Here is a 14646-nt window from a genome sequence, read left to right as displayed (position 1 = left end):
GTTCTTTTGAGCTTATGCATGTTCTCTGCTTTTGGCTCCCCATTATATCTCTTTTCTCTATTACCTGAACTCTCTTGTTTTCTCTTTTATTTGATTAAGTATCTTGTTGGTTCAAAAATTTATCCTTTAAATTTTCAAGGAAAAGGAAATAGACTAATCAAATGTATTTTAAGTACAATTTAAGTTTAAAAACTTAAATAGTGACATGTTTTAGTTTCTTGTTGAGTATTTGGTCTATTTGTATATCAAATGATATTTTATAAGACAGTATGTTTTGGTGTATAAAATCTTTCCATGCTTACATGAGTTAGAATTGTTAAGAGTTTTTAAATGCTACCTATATATTTTTGGAGTGGGGAAATCTTTCTGTCTCCCTATATGTGAATATTTTCTGACTCTAAAGACAAACCTAAAAATTCTGAAAGCTCTTGCAGCAGTGTCTTTGATTTTCTAATTGTTTACTCCTTAAATCAATATATTTTTAAGTGTGTTTATTTTTTTAAGAGAGAGAACAAGCGGAGAGGGGCAGAAAGAGAGAGGGAGACACAGAATATAAAGCAAGTTCCAGGCTCCAAGCTGTTAGCACAGAGCCCAGCCTGGAGCGTGAACTCATGAACTGTGAGATCATGACCTGAACCAAAGTCAGATGCTCAATTGACTGAGCCACCCAAGAGCCCCAATCAATACTCTTTAATAAATGTACATACCCGTCTATTCATGGAGTAGAATAGCATGAAATAACCTGGGTCAGCTGTGAAAAGAGGAAAGAGTAGTGTATAGAAAATATATGTTAGTACATTATTATTTTAGAAGAAAATGCTAACAGCTGACCCAGGTTATTTCATGCTATTCTACTCTATGAATAGATAGGTATGTACACTTATTAAAGAGTATTGATTCAAGGAATAAAAAATTAGAAAATCACAGACATTGTTGCAAGAGCTCTCAGAATTTTTAAGTTTGTTTATCTTTAGAGTCAGAAAATACATACAAATCACTTTGTGCTCGTAACATTTTACAATGAGAGAAATAATCTACTTCACACAATTTTGACGAAGATGTAGGTATAAAAATAGCCATTTTTAAAAGTGACTTAAATGCACTCACTAGTAATATTCACTACTTCCCTCCTTTCCCTGAAAACTGTAAAATAAAATAATAGGTAAAAATAGTGATGGGGAAAAAATAGTGACAAGGCTCCTTAGAATAGTTACGAAAATGATAAGTTTACAAAATGATTATTTTAAGAAGGTATGATTTTAGTTGTTAGCTAACTTATGTACCTTCATAGACTTATAATTAACCACCCACTTACTCTCCCCTTAGTTCTAAAATGATAGGCACAGGTAGCCATTTGTTAAATTGTTTCTTCAGGGGGTGGGGTGCGGAAAGTGATGGTAGAAGGATACAGCACTGAGGATGAACTGCAGAGAAGGGTACTTCACTTGATCCCGTTCTTGCTTGTCTTTATAGTAAATGGTGGGCCAAAAATCCAGAGAAAAACTGAAATAGAATCGCTTTTTCTACTTTTTTTTTGTTATGTCCTATCCTAAGATTCTGTGGGGATGTTTTAAATATTCTCCTATGGCTTACCCTTATACCAGCTTAACTTCAGCCATTGAGAAACTATATCCCTTAGTAAGCATGGAGAGAGCTGCCCTGGCCTCACATTCCCAGATACTTCCTCCTCCTGTGTACATCTTTGAGGTTCCACAAAATGACTGTCTCCTTAAGTCTTATTCATTCATTCACCAAACAGTTGTCTCATACACTAACAAGTGTAGGATGCATTAGGGGACATCAAGATAAATAAGATGTAATTTCTGCTTTCCAAAGTAAGTCATTTACAAATATCAATAACAGAGGTTAAAAAAAATAAGAGGAATGAATGAACTAAACATATATGCAAAGGAAATCAGAATATCTTTAGGGTAGGGACATGGGAAAGCTTCCTGGCAGAAGAAATGATTAAGCTTTAAGTCTTTGTTCTCTTTCTTTTGAGGGAACTTTGTGTGTATGTGTTTCATTTTTAACTAGGCGTGACTACATACCATGAATGTGTGTAAGCAGCATTGATCAGCAAAAAATTTAGAAATATTTAGTCCTAAAACAATATAAGATTGAGATGTAAAGAGTGTTTGTTATTGCGTATGTAACATTTCTTGAGCTCTTCTGATAGAATTTTTTTTTCTGATGGAATTTTTTAGTTTAATCGTATTAAAAGTAAAAAGTGATTTATCAGAATGCCCTATTATATGGAGTTCTTGTTTGTTTTTGAAAAAAGGCTTTTTGGTTTTTCCTCAACAAGTCATCATAACACAAGTTAACAGTCCTATTTTTTAAATGTTAATTTATTTTTAATGTTTTATTTATTTCTGAGAGAGAGAGAGAGACAGCATGAACAGGGGAGGGTCAGAGAGAGAGGGAGACACGTAGTCTGAAACAGGCTCCAGGCTCTGAGCTGGCTGTCAGCACAGAGCCCAACGTAGGGCTTGAACCCACGAATGGTGACATCATGAACTGAGCCGAAGTTGAATGCTAACCAGCTGAGCCACCCAGGTGCCCCTAACAGTCCTATTTTTATTTTGTGATCATAAAAGCCCCAACTTGAGCCCAGTCTAAGCAATCATAGGAGAGTATGAGAGACCCATGGAGTCATGAGGACCGGCCAGTGGCTGTGGTGCTGGAACCTCCGCCGTCCCCTGCGGCTCAGCAGCGGTGTAAGAGCATAACAAGCTTTAGAATTTCCCAGGTGTATCATTTTCTCCTTTCGTAGAAGGATTGAAGAGGATAGCAGGAAGGCATTAATGAGGGAAACAGTACAATATGTAAGTGGTGGGAATGTGCTGCCTAACATTTAGATTAGCAAGTTAGTGAAGTTTTTTCTTCCATTTAAAGATACTGAATCATCCATTTGAATTCTAGTGACCTAATTTCTCGCCCCTAGTCTTTCAACATACCCTGCTTTCTAGAGGCTATAGACACATATATAAAGATGTGGATTTACAGAAAGTTGTAGGCAGCAATACAGTCTTCAGCAAGATTTGACTTCACCTCTTACTTTAATTAGAGGAAACTAATGATGTTGGAGATGAGGAAAATTGGAGGGAAAAACTCTCTTAAGCCACCAGGCTGTTTGAGGATGCTTATCTGGAACAGGTGTCAGGAAGTTGCCTAACTTCTTGGGCCTCAATTTCTTCATCTGCAGAATAAACATTTGAACTCAGAGGTCACGTCAGGCTTTAGGAATCATTGTTGATTTTCTGTTGTTAGATGCAGCAAAGTCTTGAGTTTCAGCTGAGCTAAATGTGGAACTTTTCTGTACTTCTTGTACATCAACACCTAACATAAAGATCAGGGATCAGAAGAGAAAACTAAAAACCCAACTCTTTGCTCTCCTCCTTTCATCTTACCTGGCCATACAGGATCAAATGACAGTATGAATTGTCCCTTGGCGACCTTGGTGGCCAAGCTGTAGGAGAGACAGGGAGACACAAGGTGAAACTTCCTGTTCTGCTGATTGACTTCCACTCTATGTGTGCCCTGCGTCCAGCCTGATGTAATGTAGTCAGCGTCAGTTTTATGTGATGGGCTGTACCTTTGGCCTCCCACCCTTCCAGAGCCTATGAGCACAATCTTCCTTTATACTGACAACCTTGTTCTAACTAAGAGAGTATGAATAGTAAAAGTAAAATATTGTTCTGGAGTCTACTCTAATCATGAGAGATAATCAGAATTTCATGCATATACTTGGCCCCTTGAATTGTCCATAACTACTTGGAAAATATTTAAAAGTCTTTTTATCCAATATAAGTTCAAAATATATTGCACAGGCAAACTCAAAAAAACTTTCCTCTGATTTCTGTTTCCTCTTCTTTTCAACTAAAAAATATCTCCTGAATCAATTCTTAATTATTCAAGGAGTAATCATGTGTAGTTGTCTAAGCACTTGCCTCTACCACTGTCTCCTGCTGTTTGTCTAATAACTTCTGATATGGTTGGTGGTCTAAGAGGTTGAAGCTAATTTTGGATAAAGTGAAGATTTGTGGATTTTTTGTAATTGGATTGTTCTTTGCCAATTTCATACAATTTGGGGGAACTAAGCTGCTAAATTTTAGCAATTGTTAATTCTAAATTACAGATGGTGTCAGCAGTGGAATGGCATAGAAAGTTCAGGCTGGATTCATCCAGTGAACGTTTTACCTAGTGCCTTCTATGTGTAAGGTACTATGACTTTATTCATTTAGGAATGCCTAATGGATATTCTGTGTTACAGAATCATGTCCAGATTATAACAAATTGTTAAGACCTAGACAAAATTATCCATGTGTATTCAATATGGTATAAAATACTCACCTAAGGAAAAAATGCTGGAAAAAGAAAAAAAATTTTTAAATAACTGGCTGGGTTTTTTTTAATTTATTTATTTTGAGAGAAAGAAAAAGTGAGCGGTGGAGGTGCAGAGAGAGAGGAAGAAAGAGCATCCCAAGCAGGCTCTGCACTGTTGGCACAGAACCTAATATGGGGCTCAGTCTCACAAACCGTGAGATCATGACCTGAGCCAAAATTGAGTCAGGTGTTTAACTGAAATTATTTTTGAAGAATAAAAATGCTAGAAAAAATTTCTTAAAGAATAAAAATTCTTAACCTTGAGAAAGTTAGTATAAAAGGCACTGGAAGATCTTAAAAGTTCTCACCACAAGAAAAAAATTGTAATTATGTGTGGTGATGGATGTTAAATAGACTTATGGTGGTGATCATTTCATAATCTATATTGATTCACACACATAAAGCAAAATGTTATATGTCAGTTATATCTTAATTTTAAAAAGTCATTGTTATCTATGATTTTGTTTATAATAGTTAGCAAGAAGGGGCGCCTGGGTAGTTCAGTTGGTTGAGCATCCAACCCTCGATTTTGGCTCAGGTCATGATCTCATTGTTCATGGGATCAAACCCCATAACAGCACAGAGCCTGCTTGGGATATTCTCTCTCTCTCTCTCTCTCTCTCTCAAAATAAATAAACTTTAAAAAAATAGTTGGCAAGAATATTTTAGAATATAAAATTCCTCTATTTTAAAACCTTTGTATTACTATTTTTTCTTTTAGGCTAATTTGTGTTTTGTGGATATCGACAACCATTTTATTGAATTGCCTGAAGAATTTCCACAATTCCCCAATAAGGTGGATTTTATCCAGGAACTCTCTGAAGTGCTTCTTCAATTTGGGATCCCTCCTGAGGGCAGCCTACATTGCAGTGAGAGTGCCACAAAACTGAAGAATCTGGTTCTGAAGGACCTGGTTAATGACAAGAAGAATGGCAATGTCTCTACTCCTAACATCAGCATGTATGAGTTACTGAAGGGCAATGAAACCATAGCCCGCCTCCAGGCTCTGGCCAAGCGGACTGGCGTGACCATGGAAAAAATGGACCTCTCTGCCTCTCTGAGTGAAAAAGAAAAGGATTTAAAGCTGCAGTGTGAAGAGGCAGAGCTGAGGGACTACCAGCTCAACGTGCAGCTCCGCGAGGTCTTTGCCAACCGCTTCACACAGATGTTTGCAGATTACGAAGCGTTTGTGATTCAAACTGCCCAGGACATGGAGTCCTGGCTTACCAACCGAGAACAGATGCAGAACTTTGACAAAGTAAAAAAAAAAAACATAGTTTCCCTTTTTATGACTCTTAGTGGGCTGTCTTACTGATTTTGTTAACTTTTTTTAAACACAGATTTTTCCTCTCTCCCTTCCCATTAAGAACTTATTCTTATATTTTGTCTTCATCCTATAGTGACATCTCAACTTGTCCATGTAAAGATAACACTCTAGTTTCAGAAGACAAAGTTTTACCTCATCTTAGGATCAAAGTGATAAAAAGTGAATAAATTAAGTTTTATGACTGTAAGTCTAAGGTTCTGTTCCAAAGTTTGTGGGAAAGGAAGACAGAAAATGACACTGGCTTTCAGTTGTCCTGCTGAAGTTGAAGCTTCTATCTAAGGTTTACCGTAGAGTTTTCTGGCTGATTTTCTTGACATGTCCACCAGTTTTTTTGTTTGGTTTTGTTTTCCAGACAAAAGCACTTAGGGGTGTGCATTAACTCTTTCAAGTCACTAGGGTATAGTTCAGTCCCCTGCTTCTGTGATTGCCAAGTCATGATTTGCTATTAGAATACACTATGGCTTTTTGCTAAATGGTATCTTTGTGTCTTGAAAGACCTCTAAAAGGAGCTAATGTATTCTAAGAAGCTAACTAACAATTATGGAGTCTCTGACAAATAAATATTAATAAAAAACTTTTGTAAAGGTGGGTAGTATCTAAGGTTATTTTCTGATTTCATCAGATATTTTTTCAGTTGAAGTATATAAACTACATTGAACAGTTAAGTTCTAATGCATTTTATGTTTCAGAAAACTTCTTTAATAAATTAAGAAGCCTTCACTTCTCCAAATGTATTCCTGCTCTTAGGTTCCTTTCTTATTAAGCTTACCCATTTTTTTCTTCATTTTTTTCCTATCCAACTTGGAACTAATCTGTGTACACTCATGATTTATCCTTGGAGCAATTCAAATTCTTATCTAAATCGAGCACTGGTACTTTTCTTCCTTCTTAATCTTTATGTAGCTTCAAACTATAAATGGAATTCTTTTTATATAACGACTAGAAAAATGAAAGTTTCATGTGGATTCCAGAAGGCTTGTAATCATCTCATTTTTCACTCGGAAAATGTACAGGACTATCACATGCTAGGCCTCCAAGCCAAGTCTTTGCTGATTTCAGTGTTGTAGTCCATGAGGGTCTGAATATCAAAAGCCAAACATTTGGCTCCTTTAGGAAAAAGGAAAACTCTTTGCTCTAGAAAAAGTAAAAATGATACTTACCTGCAAAATATCTTTTAAAGAGGTGAATTGCTTTTTAGAGACTACTGTGAACCTTTCCCTGGCTATTCAGATGTATGTGAATACATCTGAACTATAGAAGCACTTAATTTGAATAAGTGGGTTCCTCTAAGGAACTTTTTTAAAGGTTTCCTAAATTTTATTTATTTTTTTTTTAATGTTTTTTATTTATTTCTAGGAGAGAGAGAGAGACAGCGTGAGCAGGGGAGGGTCAGAGAAAGAGGGAGTCACAGACTGAAACAGGCTCCAGGCTCTGAGCTGGCAGTCAGCACAGAGCCCGATGCGGGGCTCGAACCCACGAACCGCGAGATTGTGACCTGAGTGAAAGTCGGACGCTTAACCGACTAAGCCACCCAGGTGCCCCTAAAGGCTTCCTAAATTTTAGAATGAAAAATAAATATACTAGTAAGAAACCGATGACTATTAAGGAGGCCATTGTCAGAACTTACCCTTCCCCATCTTCTGCCTTCTGGCTTCTACCACACTGCACCTACTCAAAAGAATGAAAAGCAAAACCAATCCAGCAGCTGAAATAGTAATTCACTTCCAAATTTCAGCTAGTACCAGGCTGTGACTAGAATTCCTGTACATACATGAACCTGAAGAACCACAGAAGAAGAAGAGCACTTAGAATTAGGAGCTTGTTACAATTTACTGAACCAGTCCGTGTGGCAGACAGTCTTGTAACAGGAACCTGCAGCCAGTTATATGTGTTTTCCAAAGACTTGAATAGCTCTGGATAGCAATACTTATTTTAGTTGTTAAGGCCCAGACTCTTCAATCACCACAGGCTTGATCTTGAATTAACACTCACGATCAGTCTTGAACAGTTTTAGGGCCTAGGAAAACATCCACTTGAAAAACAAAGATTTCACCCATAAACACAAATTCCATGTTTTTAAAAGGTTATGACTTACATATTTATCACAGTCCTATCTGTTGATCACATCAGTACCTTATGACTCAGAGGTATACTGCATAGACTAGTAACAGCAGAAAAAAAATCACAGCTCACTAGAAAAGGGGTCAAAAATTATTGGCAAGTGAAGAGGATGGTCAGTGATATGGCAGCATCTGATCCACCATCTTTCATTAATTAGGCCCCGTTTTCCACATCAATGTCATGAGTATCAGAATGCAAATCAATTTTGAAAGGTGGAATCAGTACTAAAGGCCTAAGTCACCTAATTTTCATGAATTTAAAAGGAAAAGTGAATTAAAATTAATTTCAAGCCTCAGTTTTGCATGTTACAAGATCTTTTTTTAAATGACCTCAGCAACAAATAATTTTGAGATTTCTCATGTAGTACTAAGATAATCTCTTTGCACTAATAATTTCTAATTATCTCATTACAGGCTTCCTTTCTGTCTGACCAGCCTGAGCCTTACCTGCCATTTCTTTCACGCTTCATTGAAACGCAGATGTTTGCCACCTTTATTGATAATAAAATTATGTCTCAGTGGGAAGAGAAAGATTCTTTGCTCCGGGTTTTTGACTCTCGGATTGAGAAGATAAGACTGTATAATGTAAGGGCACCCACCTTGAGGACATCTATCTATCAGAAATGCAGCACTTTAAAAGAAGCAGGTACATTTATCACGCCTTTTAAAATTGACTTAAAATTCATGATTTCTTTTTACACATTGTTGGCCTTATAAACTGAAAATTAATTTTCAATTTTAGATTTCATGATTAATCCTTATATTTTATCAAGTGTTTTCTATAGTTTTGTTTCCTTCTGTTTCTGTGAATTAATGTCCATCCTATTTCTACTTGACATTCCTCTTCCCTTAGAAGAGGAAAAACAGTAAAAAATTGAATCAAATATAACTATTAGGTTGCTATGATTTTTGTCTTTTTCTCTTTTATTGCCTTAATTGAAAAAATATAAATTTCTTTTTTGCTGCTTATGTTGCATTTTTACTTCTCACCTCCTTTCATTAAAAGAAAGATAAGTATTAATTTAAAATAGTAAATCTGAGATGCTGCCTAATTTACATAACTACAACAATATGTTTATTTTTTAGTGGTGTCATTAATTATAATTCACTTATTGAAATTAAAATCTCTGGATTCTTGGATTCAGATTAGAGGTTCCTCTGGGATGCCTGCACGACTCAGTTGGTTAAACATCCAACTTCGGCTCAGGTCATTATCTCGCAGTTCATGGGTTCAAGCCCCGCATCGGGCTCTGTGCTCACAGCTCAGAGCCTGGAGCCTACTTCAGATTCTGTGTCTCCCTCTCTTTCTCTGCCCTTCCCCCACTTGTGCTTGCTCTCTCTTTGTCTCTCTTCCCCCCCTCAAAAAATGAATAAACACTTAAAAAAGTAAATTAAACAAAAACATTAGAGCCTCCCCAACCCTGACACCAGTTTTTCCCTTAGAGAATCATCAGTCTTGGCCAGTCTTGTCTGGCAGTAATATAGTCCATTAAATAAATAATCATATTATTAGCAAGTATTTTGAGTACTTACTGTGTTCCAGACATCGTACCACATGTTTTACATGCATTTTTGCATTTGATCTTAACAATGAGGAGGTATAAACATATGTATTTCTGTTTTTTGACTGTCCTCATTTTACAGTTGGGAAAGCTGAGAGGTTAAGTAACTTGCTTATGGTTGCTTGGCCAGTGACTGATGGTGCATGATTTGAACTCAGGTTTGACTAATTCTAATACCTGAAGCCTTACAACCACATTAGATGTTTATTTATTGAAGAAACATGTAAAGTATACCAGTCCACACAGTTTTATACACTTCTACCTTGTTCCTAACACTTTCTTTGCCAAATAAACTGCTACCTATCACCTGAATGCCCCTTCCTTTAATTATTTTTTCCCTTTCGAGCATAGTTGCTATTTGAGAGCAAGTTTTCCGCTGAAGCAAGAGGCAGGAAAGAGTTTCTTTGCTCTGCCTCCATGTTTGCCTTTCTCACTTTATTTAAATAGATCAGAGTCACAGGAGTGGTGATGCTGTAGTTGTAGCATATTTAAGGAAAGAGGTATGTAAATGATGTCTTTAGTCTTATGAGGTCTCTGAGAATTCATTATTATGCTGAAATATCATTCTGTTTTATTCCCACTCAGAAGAGTAGATCCTTGGAGTGCCTTCAGGAAACGGCAGTTACCTCCGTGTTTCTGGAATTTGAGGGAGTGGAATGAAGGAAATTGTCTGTCCCTATTCAGAGAATAGTATGACTTTCAGTGCTTTAATAGCCATGTGAATAATATAATGCCTTGTTGAGAAAATTTCAGTCCTCCTTTCCTGACAGAATTTTTTTAATGGAGCCAAGCACTGATTCCTTTATTTGTGTGCTTCCAGAAACTCTTTTTAGTTAAAATAGGTTTTCTGTCAGCCCCTCAAAGAAGTTGACATTCCCAGTATCATCACAGAAATTATAGAATACTCAAAATATACCATTATAGGTTTAACATATGAAAATGAGATTAGGCTAAAGCACTAGACTCCCAGGAACCTAATTTATCAAAGTAAAGAAGGCAGCTGGCTGTGACCGTGTCTATCCCCCCCATAAATGGTGCAGTTATGTCTTTCATCAGGTAAAATTATCCTTCTCCCACCCCAAACAAAAGCATAGAGGTTGGCATTTGTTGTTCATTATTGACTTTTACTGTATATTTATTTTGTCCTTTGTTGTTTTGATATTATTTTTGTTTTGCCTCTAACTAAGAAGAATTTTGATTTGCAGGTGAACTCTATAGGCAGAGGCTATCTGCTGTTGATATTGTGGCACCAGAACCGCATGATATCTGTGCAGAAAGACAAGTTGATAGTAATGCAGAGTTTTTCTTTTTTCTTACCGATCACAGAAAATGAGTATTGTCACAGACCCTTGAAAATCTAACAGGCCCATGACCTCTCAAAGCAGGCATTTAATAATTCCTGAATGTTCAGTGTTCACTGGTGGTATAATTACTGAAAAGTAACATTGTGTTATGCTCCCAAGGCACTCTTAAATATAAACCCTAGAGTAACTCATTGTGAATCATGATTTTTGTTTTTAAAAAGCTTCCTGACTAAAGGAGAATAACTCAGTATCAGATGGATTTCTCTGTCATTTTAAATCCAGTGGAAAAACTGAAGCTACCTTTTTTTTTCTTTCATGAGAACAGAAGCATTCATTGGCAGAGATGGAATTTTGTAGTATTTCATGGAACATAAAATTGGCAGAGACTTCAGAGAATTCCATGCCATGAGTCTAAGCTTTATTTTGCCTAAACCATCTGTTAATTAAGTGTTTTATAAATATTAGGAACACTGAGAGTATAGATAGGGTTGTGGAGAGCCAGGGGTGCATCATTGAAAAATTAACTATCATTTCACATTAAAATGTGGCATTCTTTTGCCCAACATAAAACATATGGACTGTGTTTTAGGAGAAGTTAGAAGTTGCACGTTAAAAATAACATGAAATTCAAGAAGTTTTGGATACATTCTTCTGAACTATAAAGGAGAATTAGGGAAGTTTGAGATGGGTATCTAATATTGTAAAGTTTAAGTCCTAGAGAGTAATAATGACTTTTGCAAAGTGTCCCTCACTGCTGTCATCAAACACAAACAACTGGCTTAGGTGAAACATTAAACTCACACAAGATGGTATTAAGCATGTTCTTTTGACAAGTGTGGAATATGTCATGGACAGATCCCTTTCCACTCAGAAGGAAAGTTTTTGAGACTATGGGGAGTAACCAGCAGTACTCAATCTGCTGGTGTTGAACTGGGCAAAATAAACTGGTTCCATGAAATACTTATAAAAATACCTTTTGGCTTCTCTTAAATCCCAAGATTAGCAGTTCCCACAGTGTGATCTGTTTATCACACAACTGCAATTACTGCTTGCTCTCCCCTTTTGGTAATCTAAAGGATTAGAGACCTAGTCTTGCTTCACAAATCTATTTTCTCTTGGAAATTCAGTTCATAAAAACATTAAGATCAGATTTTTTTTTTTTTTTTACCAGAGAAATCATTTGCTATTTCTGGGGTATTTGAGACAATCTCCTAACTTTAAGCAGTTTTAAATAGAAATGTTGAGTAATTCCTATCTTTTAACTTTGGCCTGTTTTATTCTTTAGAAGGCCAGTTTCTTATCCTCTGGACATTTTCTAAATGCCTGCTTTTTTATGGTTCTCTGCATTACCCCTCTTTATCTACTAAACACTCCTAAATTACTCCTACTAACGAGAATGTGAGTGTTCCTAAAAGTGAGGTAATAAACTTTAGACTGTTTCTTGTTTTTACAAATGGAAAACAATTAATATTTAATGGGTCTTTGTACAAAGAAATGAAGTAAAAAAAGGCTACTGTGCTTTTCTTTCCTTGTTCAGTTGAAGGACAATATTTTATTTACCATCGTTTTCTTAAATTTGTACTTAGAACATATTTTCATTAAGAAAATTCTTCTTAAATATTGAAATATTTACTTTTGGAATATTGAAGTATTAAAATACTGAGTATTCCACTTAAGGGAAACTTGTTTAGCACTAAATTATAGATTTTTTCAACCCTGCTGCTCTGTGATTGACAAAGACAGAAAATACCATGAAAATTAGTCATCCAGTATTTACTTAAAATTAACCTTTTTTACCTACATTATACTGATTTCTGAAGAGCTTTTATAAAAATCTATTTTAGAGTGTCAGAAAGATTGAGTTCCTTGTTGGTGCATGAGTGGAGGAAGCATTGTTTTAAGGTTTAGCCAATGAAATGTTTCTAATTTGCTATAAATTTAATTTATAGCCCAATCCATTGAGCAACGACTTATGAAAATGGATCACACTGCAATCCACCCACATCTGCTTGATATGAAAATTGGTCAAGGCAAATATGAGCAAGGTTTCTTTCCAAAGCTACAGTCTGATGTCTTGGCAACAGGACCAACTAATAACAAGTAAGCACATTCTTCACTTGAGCAGTTGGTTGAAGGGATAATGAAGGGTGCAGTGCTTTGCAACTTTAAAGGGGCATTGTAACCATTAACTATCCTATCGATCTGATTACTTTTCCAAAGACCAAAACAATCCATTTGAAATATGGATTGGGGCACCTGGGTGGCCCAGTCAGTTAAGTGTCCAACTCTTGATTTTGGCTCAGGTAACAATCTCACATTTTGTGGGTTCAAGCCCTGTGTTGGGCTCTGCTCTGGCAGTGTGGAGCCTACTTGGGATTCCCTGCCTCCCTTCTCTCTGCATCTCCCCTGCATGCACACACACAACTAACTCACTCACTCTTTCTTTTTCTTTCTTTCTTTCTTTCTTTCTTTCTTTCTTTCTTTCTTTCTTTCTTTCTTTCTAATAAATACATAAATAAATAAATACTTAAAAAATATAAGGATTGACATTCTATGAATTCCATCATGTAAAAAAAATCCAAAGACTAGAGATACTTTTTCATTTTTTAAGTAATGTGCGCTTGGGAATAGTTTCACTTTAAATGACCAAATATAATGCTAATACTGTCTAATGGAATTAGAAAAATGATACCTTCACTATCTGTATTAGTTTCCTAGGACTGCTATAACAAAATACTACAAACTTCGTGGCTTTTAAAACAAGAGAAATTTGTTCTTTCATAATTCTGCAAGTGAGAAGTCCAAAATCAAGGTATTGGCAAGGCCTTTCTCCAACACCTCTAAAGAAGGAGCCGCCTTTGCCTCTTCCAGCTTCTGCTGGCCTCAGGTGTTCCTTAACTTGTAACAGTGTTAACTCCAGTCTATGTCTGTTGGTCAAGAAAAAGGAAAACATAGTAAATTATCTTTATAATATGTGATGGTAACACTTGGCTTAATTTAATAAACACTATTCTAGGGGCGCCTGGGTGGCTCAGTCGGTTGAGCGTACGACTTCGGCTCAGGTCATGATCTCACTGTTCGTGGGTTCGAGCCCCTCGTCGGGCTCTGTGCTGACAGCCAGCTCAGAGCCTGGAGCCTGTTTCAGATTCTGTGTCTCCCTCTCTCTCTGACCCTCCCCTGTTCATGCTGTCTCTCTCTCAGAAATAATTAAAACATAAAAAATAAAATAAATAAACACTAAGCTAGATACTGTGGTATTTGGAATTTGTTGGGGTGCATATTTATATACCCTTGTGTTTGTACTGCTAATACTCTATTTTTAATAACTTGAAAGGCATGAAACCCTTACTGATTTCCTAGCTGAAGGGGTTCCTTTATTTTTTTATATTTTTAACTTTTTTTAATGTTTGTTTATTTTTGAGAGAGAAAGTGGGGGAGGGGCCGGGACAGAGGGAGACACAGAATCTTGAAACAGGTTCCTGGCTCTGAGCTGTCAGCACAGAGCCGGATGTAGGGCTCAGATGCATGAACTGCAAGATCATGACCTAGTTGAAGTTGGACGTTTAACTGACTAAGCCACCCAGGCGCTCCTGAAGGTGTTCCTTTAAATATATTTCTAAAATGTGTCAGAATTATTGATTCATTTAGTTCCAGATGTGAGAAAGCTATAGTGATAGCAGACTCATTAAAGGGAAAAAATGCCACGCATGGATTACACAGTTGCACTACTCTTTGCATTGCTGTTTCTTTTTCTTTCAAAGTCTAGTATTCATCATCATAAATATATACCCCTTTACAACTCTTAGAAAACTTAGAAATTTTTATCACCGCATTTTTATCTGTTTTCAAATAAACCTTTCCTACCAGTGGAGCCTTCTCTGAGCCAAGATGGGGTTGGTTATGGAGTTGATCTGCTGATGATTAATATTAAGCTGATTCTGCAC

At 36.4% G+C, this 14646-nt stretch overlaps 1 protein-coding gene across 3 annotated transcripts in view; it reads left to right on the top strand.

Annotated features, from left to right (window-relative positions):
- Positions 1–14646, top strand: part of DENND5B (DENN domain containing 5B) — a 194993-nt gene that overhangs the window by 109999 nt on the left and 70348 nt on the right. For 2 of the 3 annotated variants that reach the window (XM_039247677.1, XM_039247676.1), the window contains 3 exons: positions 5111–5647; positions 8251–8482; positions 12652–12802. In XM_039247677.1, the coding sequence (XP_039103608.1) occupies positions 5111–5647; positions 8251–8482; positions 12652–12802 (920 nt within the window). Of the gene's footprint in view, positions 1–5110; positions 6312–8250; positions 8483–12651; positions 12803–14646 lie in introns of those variants that run through there. The other variant, XM_039247678.1, reaches the window with a different exon arrangement.

Source organism: Hyaena hyaena, unplaced genomic scaffold (assembly GCF_003009895.1).
Source record: "Hyaena hyaena isolate Hyena2069 unplaced genomic scaffold, ASM300989v1 scaffold_303, whole genome shotgun sequence".
Classification (NCBI taxonomy): domain Eukaryota; kingdom Metazoa; phylum Chordata; class Mammalia; order Carnivora; family Hyaenidae; genus Hyaena; species Hyaena hyaena.
The sequence above is the reverse complement of the archived record's forward strand: the minus strand, read 5'-3'. Positions and strand labels throughout refer to the sequence as shown.